General features: G+C 45.0%; 1 protein-coding gene and 1 pseudogene across 1 annotated transcript in view; one reads left to right on the forward strand and one right to left on the reverse strand.

Moving 5' to 3' along the window:
* Nucleotides 1–17,498, reverse strand: part of PARP4 (poly(ADP-ribose) polymerase family member 4) — a 69,477-nt gene extending 51,979 nt beyond the window's left edge. The window contains exons 1-9 of the mRNA XM_040266841.1: nt 17,353–17,498; nt 12,016–12,148; nt 10,623–10,824; nt 8,086–8,155; nt 6,862–6,937; nt 5,995–6,108; nt 3,778–3,927; nt 3,138–3,275; nt 2,154–2,327 (exon numbers count right to left, since the gene is read on the reverse strand). Of these exons, the coding sequence (XP_040122775.1) occupies nt 2,154–2,327; nt 3,138–3,275; nt 3,778–3,927; nt 5,995–6,108; nt 6,862–6,937; nt 8,086–8,155; nt 10,623–10,824; nt 12,016–12,147 (1,056 nt within the window). The 5' untranslated portion in view covers nt 12,148; nt 17,353–17,498. The remainder of the gene's footprint in view (nt 1–2,153; nt 2,328–3,137; nt 3,276–3,777; nt 3,928–5,994; nt 6,109–6,861; nt 6,938–8,085; nt 8,156–10,622; nt 10,825–12,015; nt 12,149–17,352) is intronic.
* Nucleotides 8,278–9,585, forward strand: LOC120883362 (annotated as a pseudogene).
* Nucleotides 17,499–21,115: the final 3,617 nt, after the last annotated feature.

A 21,115-nucleotide genomic window follows, 5' to 3' on the forward strand; every position in this document is an offset into this window, starting at 1 on the left:
CATGCTCAGATGCGGCAACCCAGAGTCAGAGAGGGTGCTGCCTCACCCGGGACAGGGTGAGCCCTGTCTGCCTTCCTGCTGTTCTTTGTGAAAGAACAGCTCCTTTCCCCACTTCCGAGCAATCTCAGTAATACTGTTTTCCTCAGCAAAAACTGGCTTAGCTATGCACACATGACTCGCTTCTGGCTAAAGAAATAGCCAAGACCTGGCAGCAACCCATGCCCATTGACAGATGAATGGATAAAGATGTGGTACATATATACAATGGAATACTGCTGCTGCTGCCAAGTCGCTTCAGTTGTGTCTGACTCTGTGCAGCCCCATAGACGGCAGCCCACCAGGCTCCCCTGTCCCTGGGGTTCTCCAGGCAAGAACACTGGAGTGGATTGCCATTTCCTTCTTCAATGCATGAAAGTGAAAAGTGAAAGTGAAGTCGCTCAGTTGTGTCCAGCCCTCAGCGACCCCATGGACTGCAGCCTTCCAGGCTCCTCTGTCCATGGGATTTTCCAGGCAAGAGTACTGGAGTGGGGTGCCACTGCCTTCTCCGAGATGTTCTTGATAGCTAATCTGATTGTGGTAGTCATTTCACAGTACTGTGTGCTAGATGATTGCACTGTAAATCTTGAACTTAGACAATGCTTACTCAGTCATAAAAAAGAATAAAATAATGCCTAAAATAATGCCATTTGCAGCAACATGGATGCAACTAGAGATTATCACACTAAGTGAAGTAAGTCGGACAAAGACAAATATCTATGATGTCACTTGTATGTGGAATTAATATTGTTGTTGTTTAGTTGCTAAGTCATGTCCAACGCTTTGCGACTCCATAGACTCCTCTGTTCATGCCTGTGACATGCCAGGCTCCTCTGTCCATGAAATTTCTCCAGGCAAGAACAGTGGAGTGAGTAGCCATTCCCTTTTCCAGGTGATCTTCCCGACCCAGGGATCAAATCCACGTCTCCTGCATTCAGGTAGATTCTTTACTGTCTGAGCCACCAGGGAAGCCAAATGAACTTATTTATGGAACATAAACAGACTCACAAACATAGAAAATAAACTTATAGTTACAAAAGTGGAGGGATAAATTAGGAGTCTGGGATTAACAGATACATACCCTTACATATAAAAGAAATAAAAAATCAAGGATTTACTGTAGCATATGGAGCTATATTCAGCATCTTACAGTACCTATCATGGAAAAGAATCTGAAAAAGTACATGTGTGTATATATATGTGTACATGTGTATATATATGTGTAAAATATATATATATATATATACAGCTATGTATATATATAAAACCTAGCCACTTTGCTGTACACCTGAAACTAACACTATATTATAAATGAACTATACTTAATTTAAAAATAATAAAAAAAAAGAAAAATAAGAGGGTACTGGGGGCATCCTCCAAGAGACATAAGAAAAAACCATCTAGGAGGGATGCTGTGAGCTGATGGGAAGGGGAGTTGGCAGGTGCGCGGGAGCCATTCCTGCAGGAAGCACAGAGGTGGGAAGAGGCCAGGCTCCAGTGAGGTCGCAGCCTTGAGTGAACTGGACCTGTGGCCACCCCACAGCTGCACTTCTCATCCTACAGGGTGACAAGCTTCCTCACTGTTCAAGTCAGGAGCAGCTTTCTGTTTCTTCTAGGAAATAATCCTACTTATCTCCTGATTCGGAAAGTCATTTCACAACATAGCAATTTTGAAAATTCTTTTTGTGTGTGTTTGAGTGTATGTGTGTGTGTGTTGGGGGTACTGTGCTGGGTCTTCCTTGCAGGCTTCTCTAGATACAGCGTGTGGGCTTAATTGCCTGGGACCAGGTAGGATCTTAGTTCCAAGGCCAAGCATTGAACCCACATCCCCTGCATTGGAAGGTGGATGCTTAACCACTGGACCGTCAGGAAAGTCCCCAGCGTAACAATTCTAAACATTTGCTCCTGCACCACTCTTCCAACACAGGCTCCTTTGGGAGTGTGATTCAGGTAACTTCCGTAAGGACCTCAATCACCCCCAAATGGCTCAACTGTTTGTTTTTGAGGAATCTCGAGAGCCAAATTTCGTGATCCAGTGTTATCTCAGTCAGATGTGAAAGATCCCTCTCCCCTGTCCCCACAAGGTGTAAACTGAACCCCAAGGTGCAGAGGCTTACCTGGCACAGGTCCTCCTTCTTAGCCAGCAGGCTCAGGCTGACCTTCTCGGCCACAGCAGCTCTGTGAGGGATTAATCTGTAGAACTCGGTCAGCATCGTTTGCAGTTGCTCCTGTGTTTCTCCATTTCTCATTGCTTCCTTTACCAGGAGGAGAATTCCCTCTGCCTTGCTCACCTTTAAATAGAAGATGACACATGATTATTAAAATTTAACTTGATAATCTAGAAAAGGTAAAGTAACTTGTATAACAATACCTAAAATGGTTCTTAGATACATCATGACTATTAGCTTTCAACTGGACATGTATAAAGCAAGCTTGATGCTCTCGAAAATGCATCTCATTTCCAAACTGGGACGGGCTTAACTAGAGGGAACCAGAGTCTTCAGTTCAGCATATCTGCATCCACGTCCACGTCCACAGAGAGGAGCTCTCACTCGGGGACTTCCTTCCATACGAGACATTTAGGAAGACATCTGGATCAGACTCAGGGATGAAGCCCACCAGAACACCTTTTTCATCACACAAGCGCTTTTGGACTTGACCCCATTACTTTCTCCATGAGTTATTTCAATGTGCTAGAGCAGCCACACACGCTCTACCCCTGGGAACGCCTTCTTCACCTGCTCCTTCAATTGTACACAGTCAAGAAGAGCCTCCTGAAGGCTGCAGGTGCACCTGCCCTCCCCCACCTGGTCGAAGGCTCAAGACGGTCACTCTGAAGTGAGTGGTCTGTACCTCTCCCTGAGGACCCATAGTGCCCATGTCCCAGGCCTGCCCTGTGCTGCTCCCAAGGCTGATGCTGCAGATGGGACTCTTCCTCGGAAGCCCATTTCCCAGCAGCGCCCCTCACACCCCTCTCTCCAGTGCGAGAAGGAAGAGGAGCAGCACAGCGGGAGTCTGGTTCAGACGAGGTACAGGCCTCTAAGCCACAAGCAGAAGGCAGGCTTGCCTGGCAGAACCTGCTTCCAGGAAACGGCACTCACGTCATTCAGGCCTATCATGCCCACGGGTATCAGCAGCGTGTCCTCCAGGCGGCCGAGGGCTTCTGTCCAAAGCATCTCCACCAAGCTGCTCACCTCGGGGCTCAGGGCATTTGAGTTTATTACCTCCTCCAAAAGCAACTGCAACCACAGAGAAACACCCACAAAGAGTTCATGAGTGTGCCCTTTTAAATCTGAGATGAACAGAGGTGTGAGAGGAAACAGCCCATGTCATCCCAGGAGAGGGTGACCGTTAACCCTGGGCCCCTCCCAACTTGTCCCTGCTCCTTGTCCTCCTCTCTCAACCCTCTTCTCTTTCACCCCCATGCTGTTGTCCCTCCTGCCTTTTTCTGCACCCTGCAATTCTTTAGGCCTGCTGTGGCATTAAAGATCAAGTGGCATTAAGGGTTTGAGGACCCGGCCTGGCTCCTGGCCTGGCTCCCAGTGAAATCTCTGGGAAGCTGGAAGGTCTGTGACTCATCCTGGGACTCACTCCCCACTCGACTTTGAGCCTCTCTGTGGGCCCCTCTTCCCTTCTTTTAACTCCTATTCTCGTCTCTTGCCAGCTTTTCATTTGTCATGAAGAAAATATTTCTGTTTATTTAATCAGTAATACAGAAGAATATGTAGAAATCAAGCTTACTGCTTGCAGTTTTTCAGATGCTAACTGGGTTGCTTCAGGTATAAAATGTTCTCTCAGTAGAAAGCCTTGTTTCTTCAGTTCCTCAATATAATTCTCATAGTATTCACTTGCGTCTGCAGAGGTTTTCTTCACAGAGGACTGCTTCCTGGTCTGTAAGTTACAGCGCGTAGCACAGTGTCAGGACATGAGCTCATGGAAGCCTATTAGCACATCGACCTTTCCTGAACACCTGCCGGGTGCTGCGGTGGGGGTGGGGGAACAGGGTCACAGATACGGCGCTGCTGCCAGTTTCCTGCTGTAACGGAGCTGAGAAACTAGTATTTCAAGGAATTACTTAACATTTTCAATTCTTGACAAAACAGCCTAAAACCTGCAAGTTGGGGGGAAAGTTTGAGAGGCAAGGCAGGTGGGAAAGAAGCACTGGACTCAAGAAAGAGCCTCAGGACATGTATTCAGAGCCCAGAATCTGACCTTACACACCATCCTACCCTGCTTTGAAGTCTTGCTTCTTCTAGCCTTCCAGAAATGAGAAAAACCGGGCAAGGCGAGGAAAGAAAAATACCTCAGAGATGAGGCATCGTTAGAGACAGGCACAGCCTAAACGAAAGGACTGGCCTAGCCAAGGAGAAAGGGAGAGGTGCTGGCAGGTCACGCAGACAAAGGCAGAGGCAAACACCATGGTCACTCCTGCTGTCCTGATGGGGTGTCTGTCCTCCCCAAATGCTGCCCCGTCCCAATCTCAGTGAACATGGAGGGCTTGCCCAGTGGGGCTGTGGAGACCCTGCAGGCTGTGCATCAGGGCTGGATCACATGGGGCCAATAACCCTGCCCCACTGGCCACAGGACACATACCACGTCCATGTCACTCCATTCAAGCAGAGCAAATTAAAAACAAAAATGAACAAGGGCCAAGATTCAATAAATCAATTTTTACAAAAAAAAAATTTTTTAAGGTAAAATTTAACCTAATTTTGGAAGATTTCTGCCACAATGGATTAACAAAGGACAAGGGCCAGAGAAGCTCTGGCTGTCTCATCAGGGAAGGTTATGCCCGTTGAGGGAACAGACTCACCCAGGAGCAGAAGGGCCAGGCTGGGGGAGGGAGGCTGGGAAAGCAGAAGTAGCTCTGATACATTCTACATGGTTTTCAACTTGATTTTTACTTACTTTTTACCCACATACCTAAATTCTCCACAAAACACGGTCTACATTTTTGGGTAGAAGGTTAACAAGGTCTTTCTCCTTCTTGGACACACTTGACCTTGGGTTAATCTTTTATGTCCTCATGGAATCTTGACAGGTGTGGGATACCAGCTGTAATATTTGGCAGAACTACTTGGGTAATGGAGTCCCATACCAGGACTGGAGGTCAGCAGTGTACACCGACAGATGGCCAGCCTGAGCCCTGGGCCCAAGACTGTGTAACTGTTTCCCTGCCGGGCATCAGGAACCCGGGGGCATCACCAGCAGTCTGGGATCTGAGATGTCTCCTTCCTAGACGACAGCTGACCCCCACTGTGGGGAATGGGTGAAGCGGGCACGTCCTGAGCCCGAGAGAACCACTGTGTGGTCACTCGAAGGGGAGCCTGTGAGCCTCCGGTCAGTTAGCGTCTCACAGAAGACTCTGACAGGACTGCAGGTTTTACTTGGAACTTCAGGTGTAGGCTCTGGGTTGTTTTTTTCCCTACCTGTCTTAGGTCAGAACCCTGCCCTTGACCTGACATTGACCTCGAGAAGGTCACGGGCATGGGCAGCCCCACTTGCTGTCCCTGAGCCCAGGCACTTCACACACATTTCAGTAGCAGCTGAGTCACGGCGGGGGCGGGACCATGATTTGCTGTCCCTCCCAATTTCCAAGGGTGGGTGTGTTGTCTTTTTAACTCACACTAGGAGTAGCCTCTAGGCGACTCCCTGGTACAGAGTAGGTATTTAATGAAGTGAGTGAAGGGATCCAGTGCCAAGGTACAAACATCAAGAACACTTCTGTAAGTAACTCAGAGCAGGAGCAGGAACCTGCACCCCAGGGAATGTTCTCCTGGCTCCCAGCCTGCACTCCTCACCTCCATATCCCAAAAGAGCACCTCTCCATTTTTCAAAATGGTACTAGCTAAAAAGAGAGACACTAACAGATTGGCTGGTTCAACTGACCAGTTTTTACAAAATTCGCTGTCAACAAGGTGGACAATAAAAATGTAGGTGTCACCACGAAGCCCTTACCTGGGTGCCGGTGGCCAGGAGGAAGTGTGTGCATATCAGAAAGCCACGGTCCCCAGGGCCCTGGAGGCAATGCAGCTCCACCACAGCGGTCTCCTTACCTCCCTCTGTCACAACCTGGAAAACACGTTGCTCTTTCATAATCTGTATTCACTAAATAACAAACTACACATGCCATTTAAAAACGTTGATTATAAACCTGATACAAATTATATCATTTGCAGATATAATTTAGAAAGTAAATAGAAAATAAAAATCATCTGGAGTCCTACTGCAGATATGTAATCATTATTACTTTTCTATGTTTACTTCTGGAATTTTTGTTATAAATATACGTGTATATGTTTAAACCATTCCACTTTTCACATTTTCTTAATCACAGAGGAAATGTTATTTTCAAGTTACATTTTATTAAAATATCTTAAAAATACAAATGGAGCATCATTTTAAATGCTACTGTTATTTTGCATTTATATGATGTCAGAGGAAAAGATTTTTGTTTTTCTTTTTAATGAAAAATAATGGAAATTCAACATAGTGTAAATACTTGGTGTGAAATCTACTCTTTTAAAATACAAGAAACTGTTAACAGAGAGGAGTATCTTCACTTTTTAATGTCATATTAAGTTTTTGTGCTATTTATATTTTTATTATATTTTATTATAAGCATGCATTTCTTTTATAATAAAAACACTAAAATCAAACATTTTAAATGTGAAGTTTTTTTACTATTAAAAATCAACTCATATATTAAGGAGTATTTATTCAGGAAATGCATAATTTTTCAAAAATGGGAAAATTATCAAACAGGAAAAATAATCAGAAGACTTCAAACAGCTTTGCTCCCTCAACTAAAAATTAGACTCTTACTTTTTCCAAGATGTTATATTTTGCAACTTCAAAATCTTGATGAAAATGAGGAATTTCAACATCCTCTGCATAAAACCTGAAATTTGTATAATACAATTTTAACATTAAAATGAAGCTTTAGATTAAACAGACTTTTCATAAAATTATTCTTATAGCTCTCCTAATGCCATCCAAAATATATTATAAGTTCTTAACACCTCCTTAGATATTCTAAAGATGACAACAAGGTCCTGTGTAAAGATGGCAACAAGGTCCTGTGGAAAGAATGGATTGATCCCTTCTGTACACAATTCTAGAGCTCTGAGTGCTGTGAGTCTGCAGCAGAGGGGGGGTGACATGTGTCACAGAGATGGGGGCGGGGGAACCTGTGTTCACCCTGGGCTCTGGCCCTTGGAAGCCGGTCACTCCAGAGGGACCCATACCTCTCCAGACTACACTCAAGTCCTCTTTAAAATAAATTAGCTAATTAACAAAGTAACTAATTAATTAAGGGTATCAGATTCCTCATAATCTGTATTTTTGATATTTGTTCTGTCTTGTAACATGAAGATTAACAATAAAGTGGGATCAATTGTGATGTTTAAATGACACTGCAGCTGAGGGTATGTACACTTTAAGAGGCCATATAGAACTTTAGACTCATATACGTCATTTGGGGAAGGTTGTGTTATTTCTATCTCTATTTATTTATTTAAAATATCAGTTCAGTTCAGCTGCTCAGTCATGTTTGACTCTTTGTGACCCCACAGACTGCAGCACGGCAGGCTTCCCTTTCGATCACCAAATCCTAGAGCCTGCTCAAACTCATGTCCATTGAGTTGGTGATGCCATCCAAACATCTCATCCTCTGTTGTCCCTTTCTCCTCCTGCCTTCAATCTTTCCCAGTATCAGGGTCTTTTAAAGTATCAGGTAGAGACTAATGAATGGTCTTTACTCTGAACGCTGTTCAGAAAGGTAACAGAAAGAGCAGACTGCCCAAATCTCATCTCCAGTGGTTTTTCTTTTTTAAAATCAATCTAACAATTACATCTAGTCTCATATAATACTGATAAGATAAAAATAATTATCACTATGGTAAGTGAATAACTAAAAACTTAATAGTTAGATAAGCAAGATAAATTAAAATACTATAAAAACACTGATGTACTAATAGCATTTTAACACTGAGGTTTACAAAACATTTCACAAACTATGTCAAGTCTTAAAGAGCAGAAGTAGATTACTTAGTGAGTTCAACAGTGTTCTCCCTTTCTGTGGAACTGTCCGGGAATGAAGAATCATTCATTTCCATTTCTAGAATTAAAACAAACAAAGCATGTTTAATACTCAAATATATATTACAGTTAGTTAACAATAAATCTTGCCATGCTGTTATGTTTTCTTAGGTGTCCTTAAATTAGCTACAGGCTTCCCTTATGGCTCAGCTGGTAAAGAATCCGACTGCAATGCGGGAGACCTGGGTTTGATCCCTAGCTTGGGAAGATCCCCTGGAGAAGGGAACGGCTACCCACTCCAGTATTCTGGCCTAGAGAATTCCATGGACTATACAGTCCATGGGGTTGCAGAGTCAGATATGACTGAGTGACTTTCACTTTCACTTTAAATTAGCTATGGGCTTCCCAGGTGGCACTAGTGGTGAAGAACCTGCTTGCCAATGCAGGAGACATAAAAGACTTGTAATCTAGACTGTACTTTGTGAGGCTCACTTGGTTCTCCTGTCCTGGGTCTGGGGAGACTGGCACCGTCCACGCAGCTCCAGTCTGCAGGCCTGACGTGTGCTGCTGTGGGCGTGGATCAGCCCTGCCGCATCCCCCCTTCTCTGAGGTCTCACTACCTACTGCAGCAGAAGGTAACACTGAGGGCGGCACTACCCTGAAGAACAATAGGTGTTTTTTTTGAACATGCTAAGGAACGTGGTGTCTAAATTACTGAGGTCAAATTTCATGTTTCAAGGGCCTGCAAAGACTCTCAAGTAAACACCCATGCTCTATCAGATGCCCAGTGTGTGACGTGGCTGCAGAACTCAGCCTCACAATGAACACACTATACACTGTGGACAGGGGGAGGGGGGACGGTCACAGGAACTAAAAAGAGGTTCAGCTGAAAGAGGTTCGTATGTTGCCAGCCCAGTGCTGGATGTTCCAATTTCCAGGAGGATCTAGCGTTAAGACAACTTCAGGACCTAGAAGATACTAGGTGTCTTCTGCCTTTACATTTGCTATTAACATCATTGAAAAGAAAGCTATTGAAAGTGATACATTTTTCTTTGGAATATAAAATACCAGAAGTGATGAGCCAGACTTTGTGTATTATCCGAATGATGGGGTTTATGGTTCTTTTGCAAGTAAACTGTCTAAGGACTTAAATACCATCCCGAAGATTCACAAGAAATACAAGAATGAAGTTTATAAGCAGCCCATGAAGTCCATCCTGTGATGAGCTTGATCAAACTGTGGAAAACTCTCTTCTTGAATATGGGAGGCTGGCTTTTCTCTGATAGCATGGAAGCAGATTCTTTCCACAAATCATCTGCTTTGAACGCTTTTTCAGAGCCAGCCGTTTATCACAGGATGTCATTCAGTGACTGGCAAGAGGGGAGGATGCTGCAATCACTTTGGACACAATGATGAAAGCTCTTCTCTGTGCCTTCACCCACTCAGCCAAGCCTCCAAGACAGCTTCTCCACTTCAACAGGCATCAGCACTTTCTTTAGAAAGATCTGAAGTAGCAGGTGAAGTTTGTCTAGTCTACATTCCAGTGTGGAACAATGTGAACAATTTTATTCTGTTAATTCTCTTGCAAACAAAAACCATTAGTATTAGGTGTTTGGGACCAGATCAAACCAGCTTTCATCTATAATTCACTGTGGGTAACTGGGAGATTTAGGTAATGTGTTCAGATTTAAACTTGACACTTTGCCCTACCTTATATGCATTTAAAATTAAATATGCAACAAAATGGAGGATATGGTGGTGATGGAAGCCTACTCACTGGATTCTCCATTAAACAATTTACATACAAGTAGTACAAATTTTCATATTAAGGATTCACATTAAAAAGTCTTGTAAAGTCAACATCTTTCACTAAGATGTATCAAATGTCAATGGAAGACCAATGCTGACTTCAGCAGATGTGTTCAGTGTATATACAATGTGTAAATTTATGCTTTGAACAATAGTTTAATAAATGTAAAATTGCCTCATAGTATTTGTTGTATTTAACCTAATGTAGCCTTTGTATGACAATAAAATTTTGAACAGATTTTACACATCAAGCTTTCTGAAATTACCAGTGTTTTTGTAGTCATTTTGAATCTGAGTGTACCAGACGGAATATTGAGAAATCTATTTCTATTGCTAAAGTAGTCTTTTGCCCTTCACTAGTTTGCTGACCCTTTTCTGGGATGACAAGAAGCCTGCTTAGTTTCATGGTATTTGGATAATCTTTTGTCAATAATATCTTTGATAAAGCAAAATGTTTACTGTAGGAACTCTAATACATTAAGTGTGTGTGCTCAGTCGCTAAGTTGTGTATGACTCTTTGTGACCCAGTGGACTACGGCCCACCAGGCTTCTCTGTCCATAGGATTTTCCAGGCAAGAATACTGGAATGGGTTGCCATTTCCTTCTCCAGGGGCTCTTCCTGACCCAGGGATCAAACCCACATCTCTTGCATTGCCAGGTGGGTTCTTTACCACTATCAACAGCTGGGAAGCCCCAAGGAAGCCCAATACATTAGGCAGTTGACATGAAATACTTACTAGAGCTGCTCCATTCTTCCTTGGAAGCTGATGTGATGTCCAGTGACTCACTGGGACCATAAATCTTTGTATCCAGCAGTCTCCTTTCTTTGATAGATTCCCATACAAAATCTGGGTTTGCAATAAGAATATGGTTCTTCTGAATAGACTTCAGCTGATACTGGCTCAGAACATCAGCATTGTCTAAGATTACATGTGTGCACTGAGAAAAAACAAGTAATTATGCATTAGTAAAAACAAAAATTTAATAAATTATTTGTACCTGTTTTTCACCCCATTGGTACTAATATTTCTCAGATTTATAAAACTCTTATGAATGACAATCTCTAGTTACATAAAAGTTTTAAAAACTCAACAGAGTATGGATATGGGTGTACCATAATTGATTAACCAACTAACCACCTCATCATAAAAAGTAAAACTTGAAGTCCAGTTGTTAGACCCCAGGCCTGAAATGCAGGGCCTGCCCCTAGGCTGCGCTTCCCTCTGGGTCACTGGGGGCGCCGACTTCACCTGCCCCTTCCTGGACCACAGCCCACAGGGAGCCTGCTTGTTCTACGAGACACGTTCTGTTCCAGCCAGGAGGTACTGGGTGCTTCTCTGGTATTTAATACTTTGCCTGTGAATGTCAGAAATGAAATGTCCCAATTTGCCACCAGTTAGGCAGAATCACATAACTTAACCTATCTCACCATCTCTGTGGATGGATAAATAATTCCTGCCTATTCTCAGTCCATCTTCTGGGTAGAGAATGCCAACATGGTCTCTAATTTTAGAAACTTTTCAATCTTTTTGGACATTATTTTTCAATATATATAAACATCTGAAATATGCACACCAGGTACTATAACAAAGGAAGTAGTTTGATACATGACAGTGAGGAATGATCTCTCAAAATTGTGAAGTGGAAAAGTAAGTGCAGAATGTGTGTTTTCTGCGTCTGGGCTGAAACAGAGCTGTGTGCTCATGTGCACTCATGTGTCCTCGTGTGTGCTGTCTATGCAGAGAGCAGCTCCAGAGTCGGGAACCATGGTGGGAAATAAGTTAACTTATTATTATTTTAGTTTTTAGATATTCTACAATGTGTAGATACTTCATATTTATTGAAAAATAAATTGATAAAATTATAAACAAATTAAAATAAATAATGAGCACCTTTGAACTGCTCATTTTACTCTTAAGGAAATAACTAAAGAAACGTATGAGGATGGGACAGGAAAACATCCAGCACACCACTGTCCACAACAGTGAAAACTGGAAACAACTGCACACTTTCTCTTGCCTTTTCTGGCTTTCTCCTGCTGCCGATTTTCTCTGCTTGCCCTTCTAACCATGACTTGCCCTCAGGTAATGCACAATGTTTATCATACAGTTGTCATAAAATTGAAAATACCTGAGCATTTAATAAAAAGGAAAATTTTCCACCATTTTCCTTAATATCAGTTTGTAGTTTTCTCTTCTGTTGACGAGTTAAGTGCTTGACTTTCAAACAGAAGGTACAGTTTGTGAAGAGTCCCACAGTCATCCTGTAGGAAAAAAAGTTTCAAGTCAGAGTTCTTAAGGATTCTCTTTCCAGTGAATACAGTCGACAGTGAATTTAGAATTGTTTTACAGGAAAACCGTGGGGCAGTTGGACGTTATTTTTTTAAAAAAGATATTGCAATCATGTTATAATCACAAAATCTGATTATTCAAATTTGTAAATTGTATGTTGGTTTCTAATTTTTGTGGCTAGTAACACCCCAAGATCCTTTTGCATAGACTCATGATACTCATCTTAATGAAAATGTAGCATATTTCAGTTATAAATGGGTGTGTTTTAAGACTATGAAAGTGAAAGTCGCCCAGTCGTGTCCAACTCTTTGCGACCCCATGGATTGTATAATCCATGGAATTCTCCAGGCCAGAATACTGGAGTGGGTAGTCTTTCCCTTCTCCAGGGGATCTTCCCAACCCAGGAATCGAACCCAGGTGTCCCGCATTGCAAGCGGATTCTTTACCAGCTGAGCCACAAGGGAAACCTCAAAATACTCGAGTGGGTAGCCTATCCCTTCTCCAGTGGATATTCCCGACCCAGGAATTGAACCGGGGTCTCTTGTACTGCAGGTGGATTCTTTACCAACTGAGCTATGAGGGAAGCCCATTTTAAGACCATAGAAGCATTTATTTCTAAATTAAAAACTACGATTATGTGACAGTGAAGCCATGAATTTTTACATATAATTCTTCTCTAAACTTAAAGAGACTCATTAGTTACACAAGTTTCTGTAAAACCACTGTGGGGAAAAAAGTGTGAACCATTAGTAATAAAAATACTGTTATTTTTAGATATAACATAGAAAAAAAGAATTACTTCTAAGAAAAATAAACATATTTTTAACTGAAAGAACTTTTATGTGTATTTAATAATAAACTAATGAATGGTGAGATACTGGGTTTAATAGACAGTAGCTATTTGCCAGGCTTTGAACTTGGAGTCTCTCTGAGAGCTTGTCCACAGTGAGCTGGTACTTTTCAGAAGTCTACAAGTCCCACTGGGTTGAAGATGGTCAGTGAGCAGGTGACCTCTCAGGATGGCCTCCTCCACTGCACCTGCCCTTGATCACTGGGTTTCCCTGGCTGGAGTCCCACTCTAGGCCCTCTGCTGGGCTGTAGTGCCCACGGGAGACCCAGAATGCACCTGTGTGCCAACGACCCCCAGTTTAACACAGAAGGTCTATTGTGTCTCAGCGTGGGCCCCTGACATGTCCAATCTCCTCCTGGCTAGCCCCCACCAGGGTGCGGTCCTAGGTCAAGGCCCCACTTGCCATGGACACCTGCCATAGGCAACTGTTCCTGTTCCCCCCAGCCCTGGAGCCAGGCTCCCTCCCACCCCTATAGCACCCCCCACCCCCTCAACCTCCCCCCACCCCCAGCAGAGGAACCTGTTTCCCTCCCCTGCCAACCTCCGCTCCCCTGCCAACCTCCGCTCCCCTGCGCCTCTCATTCCTTCGCAACACTGAAGCATGAACAACCATTTTCTTATTTTGAAAATTATGCTTTAAATGAAATTCAATTTTCCTGTCAGAGTTCAAGATATGGCCTCCCCGCAGCCTCATCCTGGCCAAGGTGGCTTTTCTTCAGGTTGGCAAACCCTAAGGGCCTCCACACAACTGTTCCTTTCCCCAGGACCCTCCCACTGCCGCCACTCACACTGGTGTATCACACCCAGGACCTAGTGGTGTCTGCCCAACAATCAACAAACTAGGGCTTCACATTTCTTGTTTCTTACATGGTCTAAGATCTGGTTAAACAGAAGTGCCTGGATTTAACTCTGCCTTTCAGTGGCATTAATGTTTACTAACTCCATAACTTCACAGGTGTTGACTATCTTTCACATGCAGATGGATTCATAATTAGCACTGTGCACAGACAAGAATGCTGATAGACACTGTGAAAGATATGAGACTATGCTATTCAGGTTCATCCACCTTGCTCTCAGTCTCCAACACTGAGAACACTGTGTTGGCCAGGAATTGAACCTGGGTTAACTGCTTGGAAGGCAGCTACACTCACCACTATACCACCAACTCTGCACACGTGTATGTAATACACATGTATTACAGAAAAAGCACCTGTGATCCCTCCATCCAGAAACAACCCCAACTGTTGACACTGCGATATTTCTTTTTGGTATTATTTTCCCCATATCATTACTATTTTGTACAGTATTCTTATAAAATGTTATTTATTCATATTGTTTACTTAAGTTTATGGATAGTTTCTCTAACTTTTCATGAGAATTTTCCTATGGCACTAAATGTTCTTTGAAAGAATTTGTAGTGGTGCATAAGTTTTCTGTTATTTAACTCCTACCCTGTCATCAGGTATTTGGTTATCTAAAATTGTTCATTATACATTTTTTTTCCTGTGTGGTAAAGTATACATGGGCTTTCCTGGTGGCTCAGCAGTAAAGAATCCACCTGCAATGCAGGAGATGCAGGTTTGATTCCTGGGTCAGGAAGATCCCCTGGAGAAGGAAATGGCAATCCACTCCAGTATTCTTGCCTGGAAAATTCCACAGACAGAGAAGGCTGGCGGGCTACAGTCCATGGGGTTGCAAAAAAGTTGGATATAACTAGCACAACAAAGTATACATAACAAAAAATTTACCATTTTAATCATTTTTAAAGGAAATCAACCCTGAATATTCATTGGAAGGACTGGTGCTGAAGCTGATGCTCCAATACTTTGGCCACCTGATGATGCAAAGAGCAGACTCATTGGAAAAGACCCTTAATGCTGGGGAAGACTGAAGACAGGAGGAGAAAGGAACAACAGAGGATGAGATCGTTGGGTGCCATCACCGACTCAATGAATATGAGTTTGAGCAAACTCTGGGAGATGGAGAAGGACAGGGAAGCAGTTCATGGGGCTGCAAAGAGTCGTGTCCAACTGAATGACTGAACAACAATAATCATTTTTAAGCATACAGCTCAGTAGCATTAAGTACATTCACACTGTGAAACCAGAATATAAAGATTTTAAACATATTAATAAATCTGTCCATGGAGTTCTCCAGGCAAGAATACTGGAGACTGTTGCCGTTTCCTTTTTCAGGGGATCTTCCCTACCCAGGGTTTGAACCTGGGTCTCCTGCATTGCAGGCAGATTGTTTACTGTCAGAGCGACCAGGGAAGCCAGGGGAGGAAATGCCAGCTGTAAAGATGCCAGATTGGGTGGCAGTGAGCCTCCTCTGGTCCAGCAGAGGCTGCATGGGCAGGAGAGAGACTAACACCAAGTTTTGTGAAACTTCAAGTCTGGCCTTGACTCCTGTCTTCCTGCAGGTTCTGTCTGGAGTCTCCCTCAAACACCTGCCTCTTCTCCTGTGAGCAGTTTCCTGACAGACATACACCACCCGTCAAGATCTTCTTCTTAAACTTTCTCTACATGAACTCAATCTCACATCTTCATTGGAGACTGCTCTGTTGTATGTGAGCTCTGGGTGTCTTCCACCCATCAGGCCCAGTTCAGCCTCAGGTCTGAAGAAACTCCAGCACTCCCCTCACAAATCCCATCTCTATCTAGAAACCATGGATGCATCTGGGAGCAAGAGGCTCACTGCCACCCAATCTGGCATCTTTACAGCTGGCATTTCCTCCCCTGGCTTCCCTGATGGCTCTGATAGTAAACAATCTGCCTGCAATGCAGGAGAACTGGGTTCAAGCCCTGGGTAGGGAAGATCCCCTGAAGAAGGGAACAGCAACAGTCTCCAGTATTCTTGCCTGGAGAATTTCATGGACAGAGGAGCATGGTATCACAAAGAGTTGGACAGGACTGAGGGACTAACACTTCCCTTCACTTCAAGAGCCCACAGCAGTGGCTTTAATCACACATCTCTCTGTAATCATGGGAAGGCCTGCACTGTTAACATTATCAGTGTCTCCAGGATGGCAAGCCTATGTGAACAGCTGGTCCTTGGTCATCTTTATATCCTTGGAATCTAGACATCTTTTGGCACACAGTAGGCATTCAACAGGAGAAGGCAATGGCAACTCACTCCAGTACTCTTGCCTGGAAAATCCCATGGATGGAAGAGCCTGGTAGGCTGCAGTCCATGGGGTCGCTAAGAGTCGGACACGACTAAACGTCTTCACTTTCACTTTTCACTTTCATGCATTGGAGAAGGAAATGGCAACCCACTCCAGTGTTCTTGCCTGGAGAATCCCAGGGATGGGGGAGCCTGGTGGGCTGCTGTCTATGGGGTCGCACAGAGTAGGACATGACTGAAGCGACTTAGCAGCAGCAGGCATTCAACAAACGCTTGCTAACTATAAACTCTTCCAAGCATGAATTAAAGCCTGCTGTTTGCTGTGCTTAGTCGTTCAGTCCTGTCATACTTTTTGTGACCTCATGGACTGTAGCCCGCCTGGCTCCTCTGTCCGCGGGGATTCTCCAGGCAGGAATACTGGAGTGGGTTGCCATGCCCTCCTCCAGGGGAATCTTCCTGACCCAAGGATTGAACCTGGGTCTCAAGGATTGAACCTGGGTCTCCTGCATTGCAGGCAGATTCTTTCCAATCTGAGGCACCAGGGAAGCCGGAATTTAAGCCTAGGAGTATTAAAAAAAACAAAAACAAAAAAACCCAAAACCTTTCTGACACTACCTGCATTTCTGGGCTCAAATGTCATTAATTCCGCACATCTCTAAAGGGACTGTTAAAACCCCTGCAATGGCAAAGGACACACAGCCGCCTGTTCTAAGGAGCTGAGACTTTGCACCCACGTCCGTGCGCTTTCCCGAGGCGTCAGCTACTCATTTCCGGGCTTTCCACTTTGGACTCACAGGTACCTTCCGTGTTTCCGTCCGGGGCTCCCTGTCACTCGCCAGGTCGGGCTACATTCCCTGATTAGTCACCAAAATGCAGTATTAGGCAAGGTTCTTTCTCTGGAACCTAACTTTCAGGAGAAAGCCTGTTTAGCACATTGGAAACAAGAAAAAACTATCAAAAAAAAAAAAAAAAACCCCACCCAAGAAAAAACTAAGTTCTATCTCCATCGGCTCACTTTTGCGAGCTGGGGACACGCCGAGGCACCCGGCAGCGGGGGCGTTTTTTGGCCGGCGGCGGCGGCCGCCGCGGCGAGGGGACCGGCCCTCCCCGGACGGTCGGCGCGGTCCCCTCCTGGCCTCACCCCCGCACCTTCAGCTGACTGCCCGGCCCGACCGGTCGGCCGCAGCGGCGCCCACCTACCTGCCTGAGGCCCCGGCCCACTCGGGCGCTGGCGCCCGCGAGTCCTCAGCTTCCGACTCCCAGGCCTTCAGGACTTGGGACTTCCCGGGTCCGGGCCCTTCCGGGTTCCGGGCGCGCCCCCGCTGCGGGTTCTGGGGTTCCGGCGCCGCCCTGGACTGGCCGCGGCGCGCACGGCAAGACCCGGATATCGCCGCGGACGGCGTCGGGACTGCGCGCGGTCTTCCAGAGTCAGGACTCGGGTTCATCTTTCAGGCGGGATTTGGGCTGTGAGGAGGTCTCCAAACTTCGTCGTTTGGGGAAAGCGGTGGTGGTACTGCCTAAGGAAGGAGGGCAGTTTTCCGGAGCGGGAAAAGAACAATTTCGAGAGGATTTGAGATTGGGGAAACATGAGGCTAATTTTAGTGCAGGATTCTCAGAGTTTGTAGTTCTTGGTAGTGTTACTGAGTAATTAGAAATATGTGTTTTCCTTGGTAGCTCAGCCGGTAAAGAATCGGACTACCAATTGTGGAGACCCGGGTTCGATCCCTGGGTCGGGAAGAACCCCTGGAGGAGGAGGGCATGGCAACCCACTCCAGTTATTCTTGCCTGGAGAATCCCATGGACAGAGGAGCCTGGAGGGCTGCAATCCAAGGGGAAGGGGTGGGGGGCGGGGGGGACGGGGGGAGCGGGGGTGTCGCACAGAGTCAGACAGGACTTAAGGACTAAACAAGGACAACAGCAATCTGCCATTCCAGAGAGGAGGTGCTGGCCACTCACTGAGTAGAGGGGCGATCAGTTCAGTCACTCAGTCGTGTCCGACTCTGCGACCCCATGGACTGTAGCACGTCAGGCTTCCCTGTCCATCACCAACTCTCGGAGTTTACCCAAACTCATGTCCTTGGCGTCGGTGGTGCCATCCAACCATCCTATCCTCTGTCGTCCACTTCTCCTGCCTTCAATCTTTGCCAGAATCACGGTCTTTTCCAATGAATCAGATCTCCACATCAGGTGGCCAAAGTATTGAAGTTTCATCTTCAGTATCAGTCCTTCCAGTGAATATTCAGAACTAATTCCCTTTAGGATGGACTGGTTGGATCTCCTTGCAGTCCAGAGGATTCCCAAGAGTCTTCTCCAACACCGCAGTTCAAAAGCATCAATTCTTCGCCACTCAGCTTTCTTTATAGCCCAACTCTCACATCCATACATGACTACTGGAAAAACCATAGCTTTGGCTAGACAGGCCTAATGGGAAATAATAAAATTCTGAAAATAGTGAATAAAATGGTCATAAAAAAGATGTAGAAAGAATATGGATTTGAATCCTGACTTTACTACTTAATTCCCAGGGGATTATGGAGAAGCTACCTTACAGCAGCGATCCCCAACATTTTTGGCACCAGGGAAGATAGTTTTTCTGCGGAAAGGGTGGGATGATTCAAGCGCATTACATTTATTGTTCACTTTATTTCTATTATCATTACATCATCTCCACCTCAGATCCTGGCATTAGATCCCAGAGGTTGGGTCCCCCTACCTTACAAGATTGTGTGAGAATCAATTTAGCTGACTTCAGCAAAAATGGCACACGGTCCATCCCTACCCCAAAACAATTTTGGGGGACTGTGTAGGGCAACATGTGGGGGCTTAGTTCCCTGACCAGGGATCAAACACTTATCCCCCTGTAGTGGAACCTCGGAGTCTTAATCACTGGACTACCAGAGAAGTCCCAAAACAGTTTCTTAAATTTATTTTTGAAACATCTTTTAAAACTTGACAAAACTTGTCAGAAACTACCTTACCAGATCCTAGAAGATAGTCAAAGGTTTACAACAAACAAGCAGATGTATAAATGTTATAGACAGGGGTCCTTGGACTCTCTTTAAAATGTTTGTTTATATTATTTTTATCTTTGGCTGCACTGGATCTTTGTTACTGCGTGGGTTTTTCTGTAGTTGCGGCGAGGGGGGCTACTCTTTGTTGTGGTGCACCCTCTCCTCATTGTGGTGGTTTCTCTGGTTGTAGCTTAGTTGCTACAAGGCATGTGGGATCTTCCTAGACCAGGGAGGGAACCGGTGTCCCCTGCATTGGCGAGTGGATTTCTATCCACTGTATGACCAGGGAAGTCCCCTTGGACTCCTTATCGATAGAAATTGATGAGGTCAGCCTTGTGCTGCAGTAAGAGGACGTGAAAACAAACATCAGGTGCCCCTGCTCCAGGAGCTGGGGCGACCTGGTTCTTTAAATAGGGTGAGGGTAGGAACTGATCCGAGGAGGCTTAACTTGGGTGGTCTGCCCACCCTTGCAAGGATCCCACACAGGACCCTTTTGCTCTCAAGAGCGCAGGGCTGGAGCAGGTGGGATTAGAGCAGGTGGCTGGCATGGGCTGCACCACCAGTCAGAGCTGCGCTGCCTCTGATGCGCTCCTCAGCAAGTGCACCAATGCCTCCCCTACCCTGTTTAGGGGTCTCAGCCTGTTCTGTGCCTCACAGACTTGCAGTCGCCTCAGGTGCTGCACCTTTACCTAACATGGAGCTGTGGGTATGTGCTGGGCTGTGTGCTGGGGCGGTCCCAGGAAACCAGCCAGAACCCAGGCAGCGTCGGTCTGCTTCCCCTTGTTTCTGGAGTAAGCAGGCTTGTGCATGTCCCTCACGAGTGGAGTCTAGGGTTCTTACAGCCTTCCTATTAGTTCCACTGGTTTTCACGCCACCTAAGGGGGTATGTCTTCCCAGTGTCAGATACCAGGACTAGGGTGCCCAATAGTGGCTAAAACTGCCCCCTCCCCAGGAAAGGTCTTCAGGTCTGTGTCATCTCTCTCCTCTTCTGTGTCCCCTTCCAGGGTGCAGGTCCTGAGCCAATTTCTTCTCTTCCCTTCCTACTTGATTCTGTGTGGATCTTTCTTACAGGCTTGGTTTTACAAGGCTGTCTGTCTCCAATTTGTCTTCAGTGAGGATTGCTCCACATGTAGATGTATTTTTGATGTGTTTGTAAGTGTAGGCAAACTTTGTGTCCTCCTACTCTGCCATCTTGATCTCCCCTTCCTGGAATCAGTAATCTTATTTCTGAAGGGTAAATGTGCTGCTGTGAAAATGTGTAATAAAACATTTAAAACGCATAGAATGCTGCAAGTTGATCTGAAGCATAAAAACCCATAGAATGTGTCAAGAACCATCAGACTATAATTACAGTAAAGCCTTAATTAACTATCATTGTATTGCTCTGCTGTGATCCCAGCAGATTCAGGCTAGAATTCTCTTTATTATCTACTCCACATTATTGCTCGGACATTCTAGAATGTAGTGCATGTGATAATCCCTTCATTGTTTAGACTCACAGGTTTCCATGACCTTTTGCTGCAAGCCCAACCCACCAGCACTAGTTCTATCCATATTAAAATGACAAGATTTTTTTTTTTAAGATGTCTTTCTGCATCCAACGTACTTGTTAGAAATTTTCTTAATGAGGTAACATTCTGGAAAGCTGAGCCTTAGGACCTTAGAGAAGAATTCTATTTCCCACGGGTAAAGTGGGCTGTGGCTTTTCTTGCCTTTGCTTAGAGGCTGGGTACTCGCATCTCTCAGGTCCCCCTATCCCTTGCTGGGGTCACCTGTTCTAGCCTGGACAGCATCACCATGGGAAGCCTCCCATAGCCAGACCTGAAATTCTGTCCTTTCTGGACAGAGTGGTCACTCCTATCATAGCTAGCAAAGAAAATTCCTCAACTCTCCGAAGATTTTTCATGCCCAATTAAAATAGTATTCTTACCAAATGACTTGAGAATTACATA

The sequence above is a fragment of the Oryx dammah genome, unplaced genomic scaffold (assembly GCF_014754425.2).
Source record: "Oryx dammah isolate SB20612 unplaced genomic scaffold, SCBI_Odam_1.1 HiC_scaffold_24, whole genome shotgun sequence".
Classification (NCBI taxonomy): domain Eukaryota; kingdom Metazoa; phylum Chordata; class Mammalia; order Artiodactyla; family Bovidae; genus Oryx; species Oryx dammah.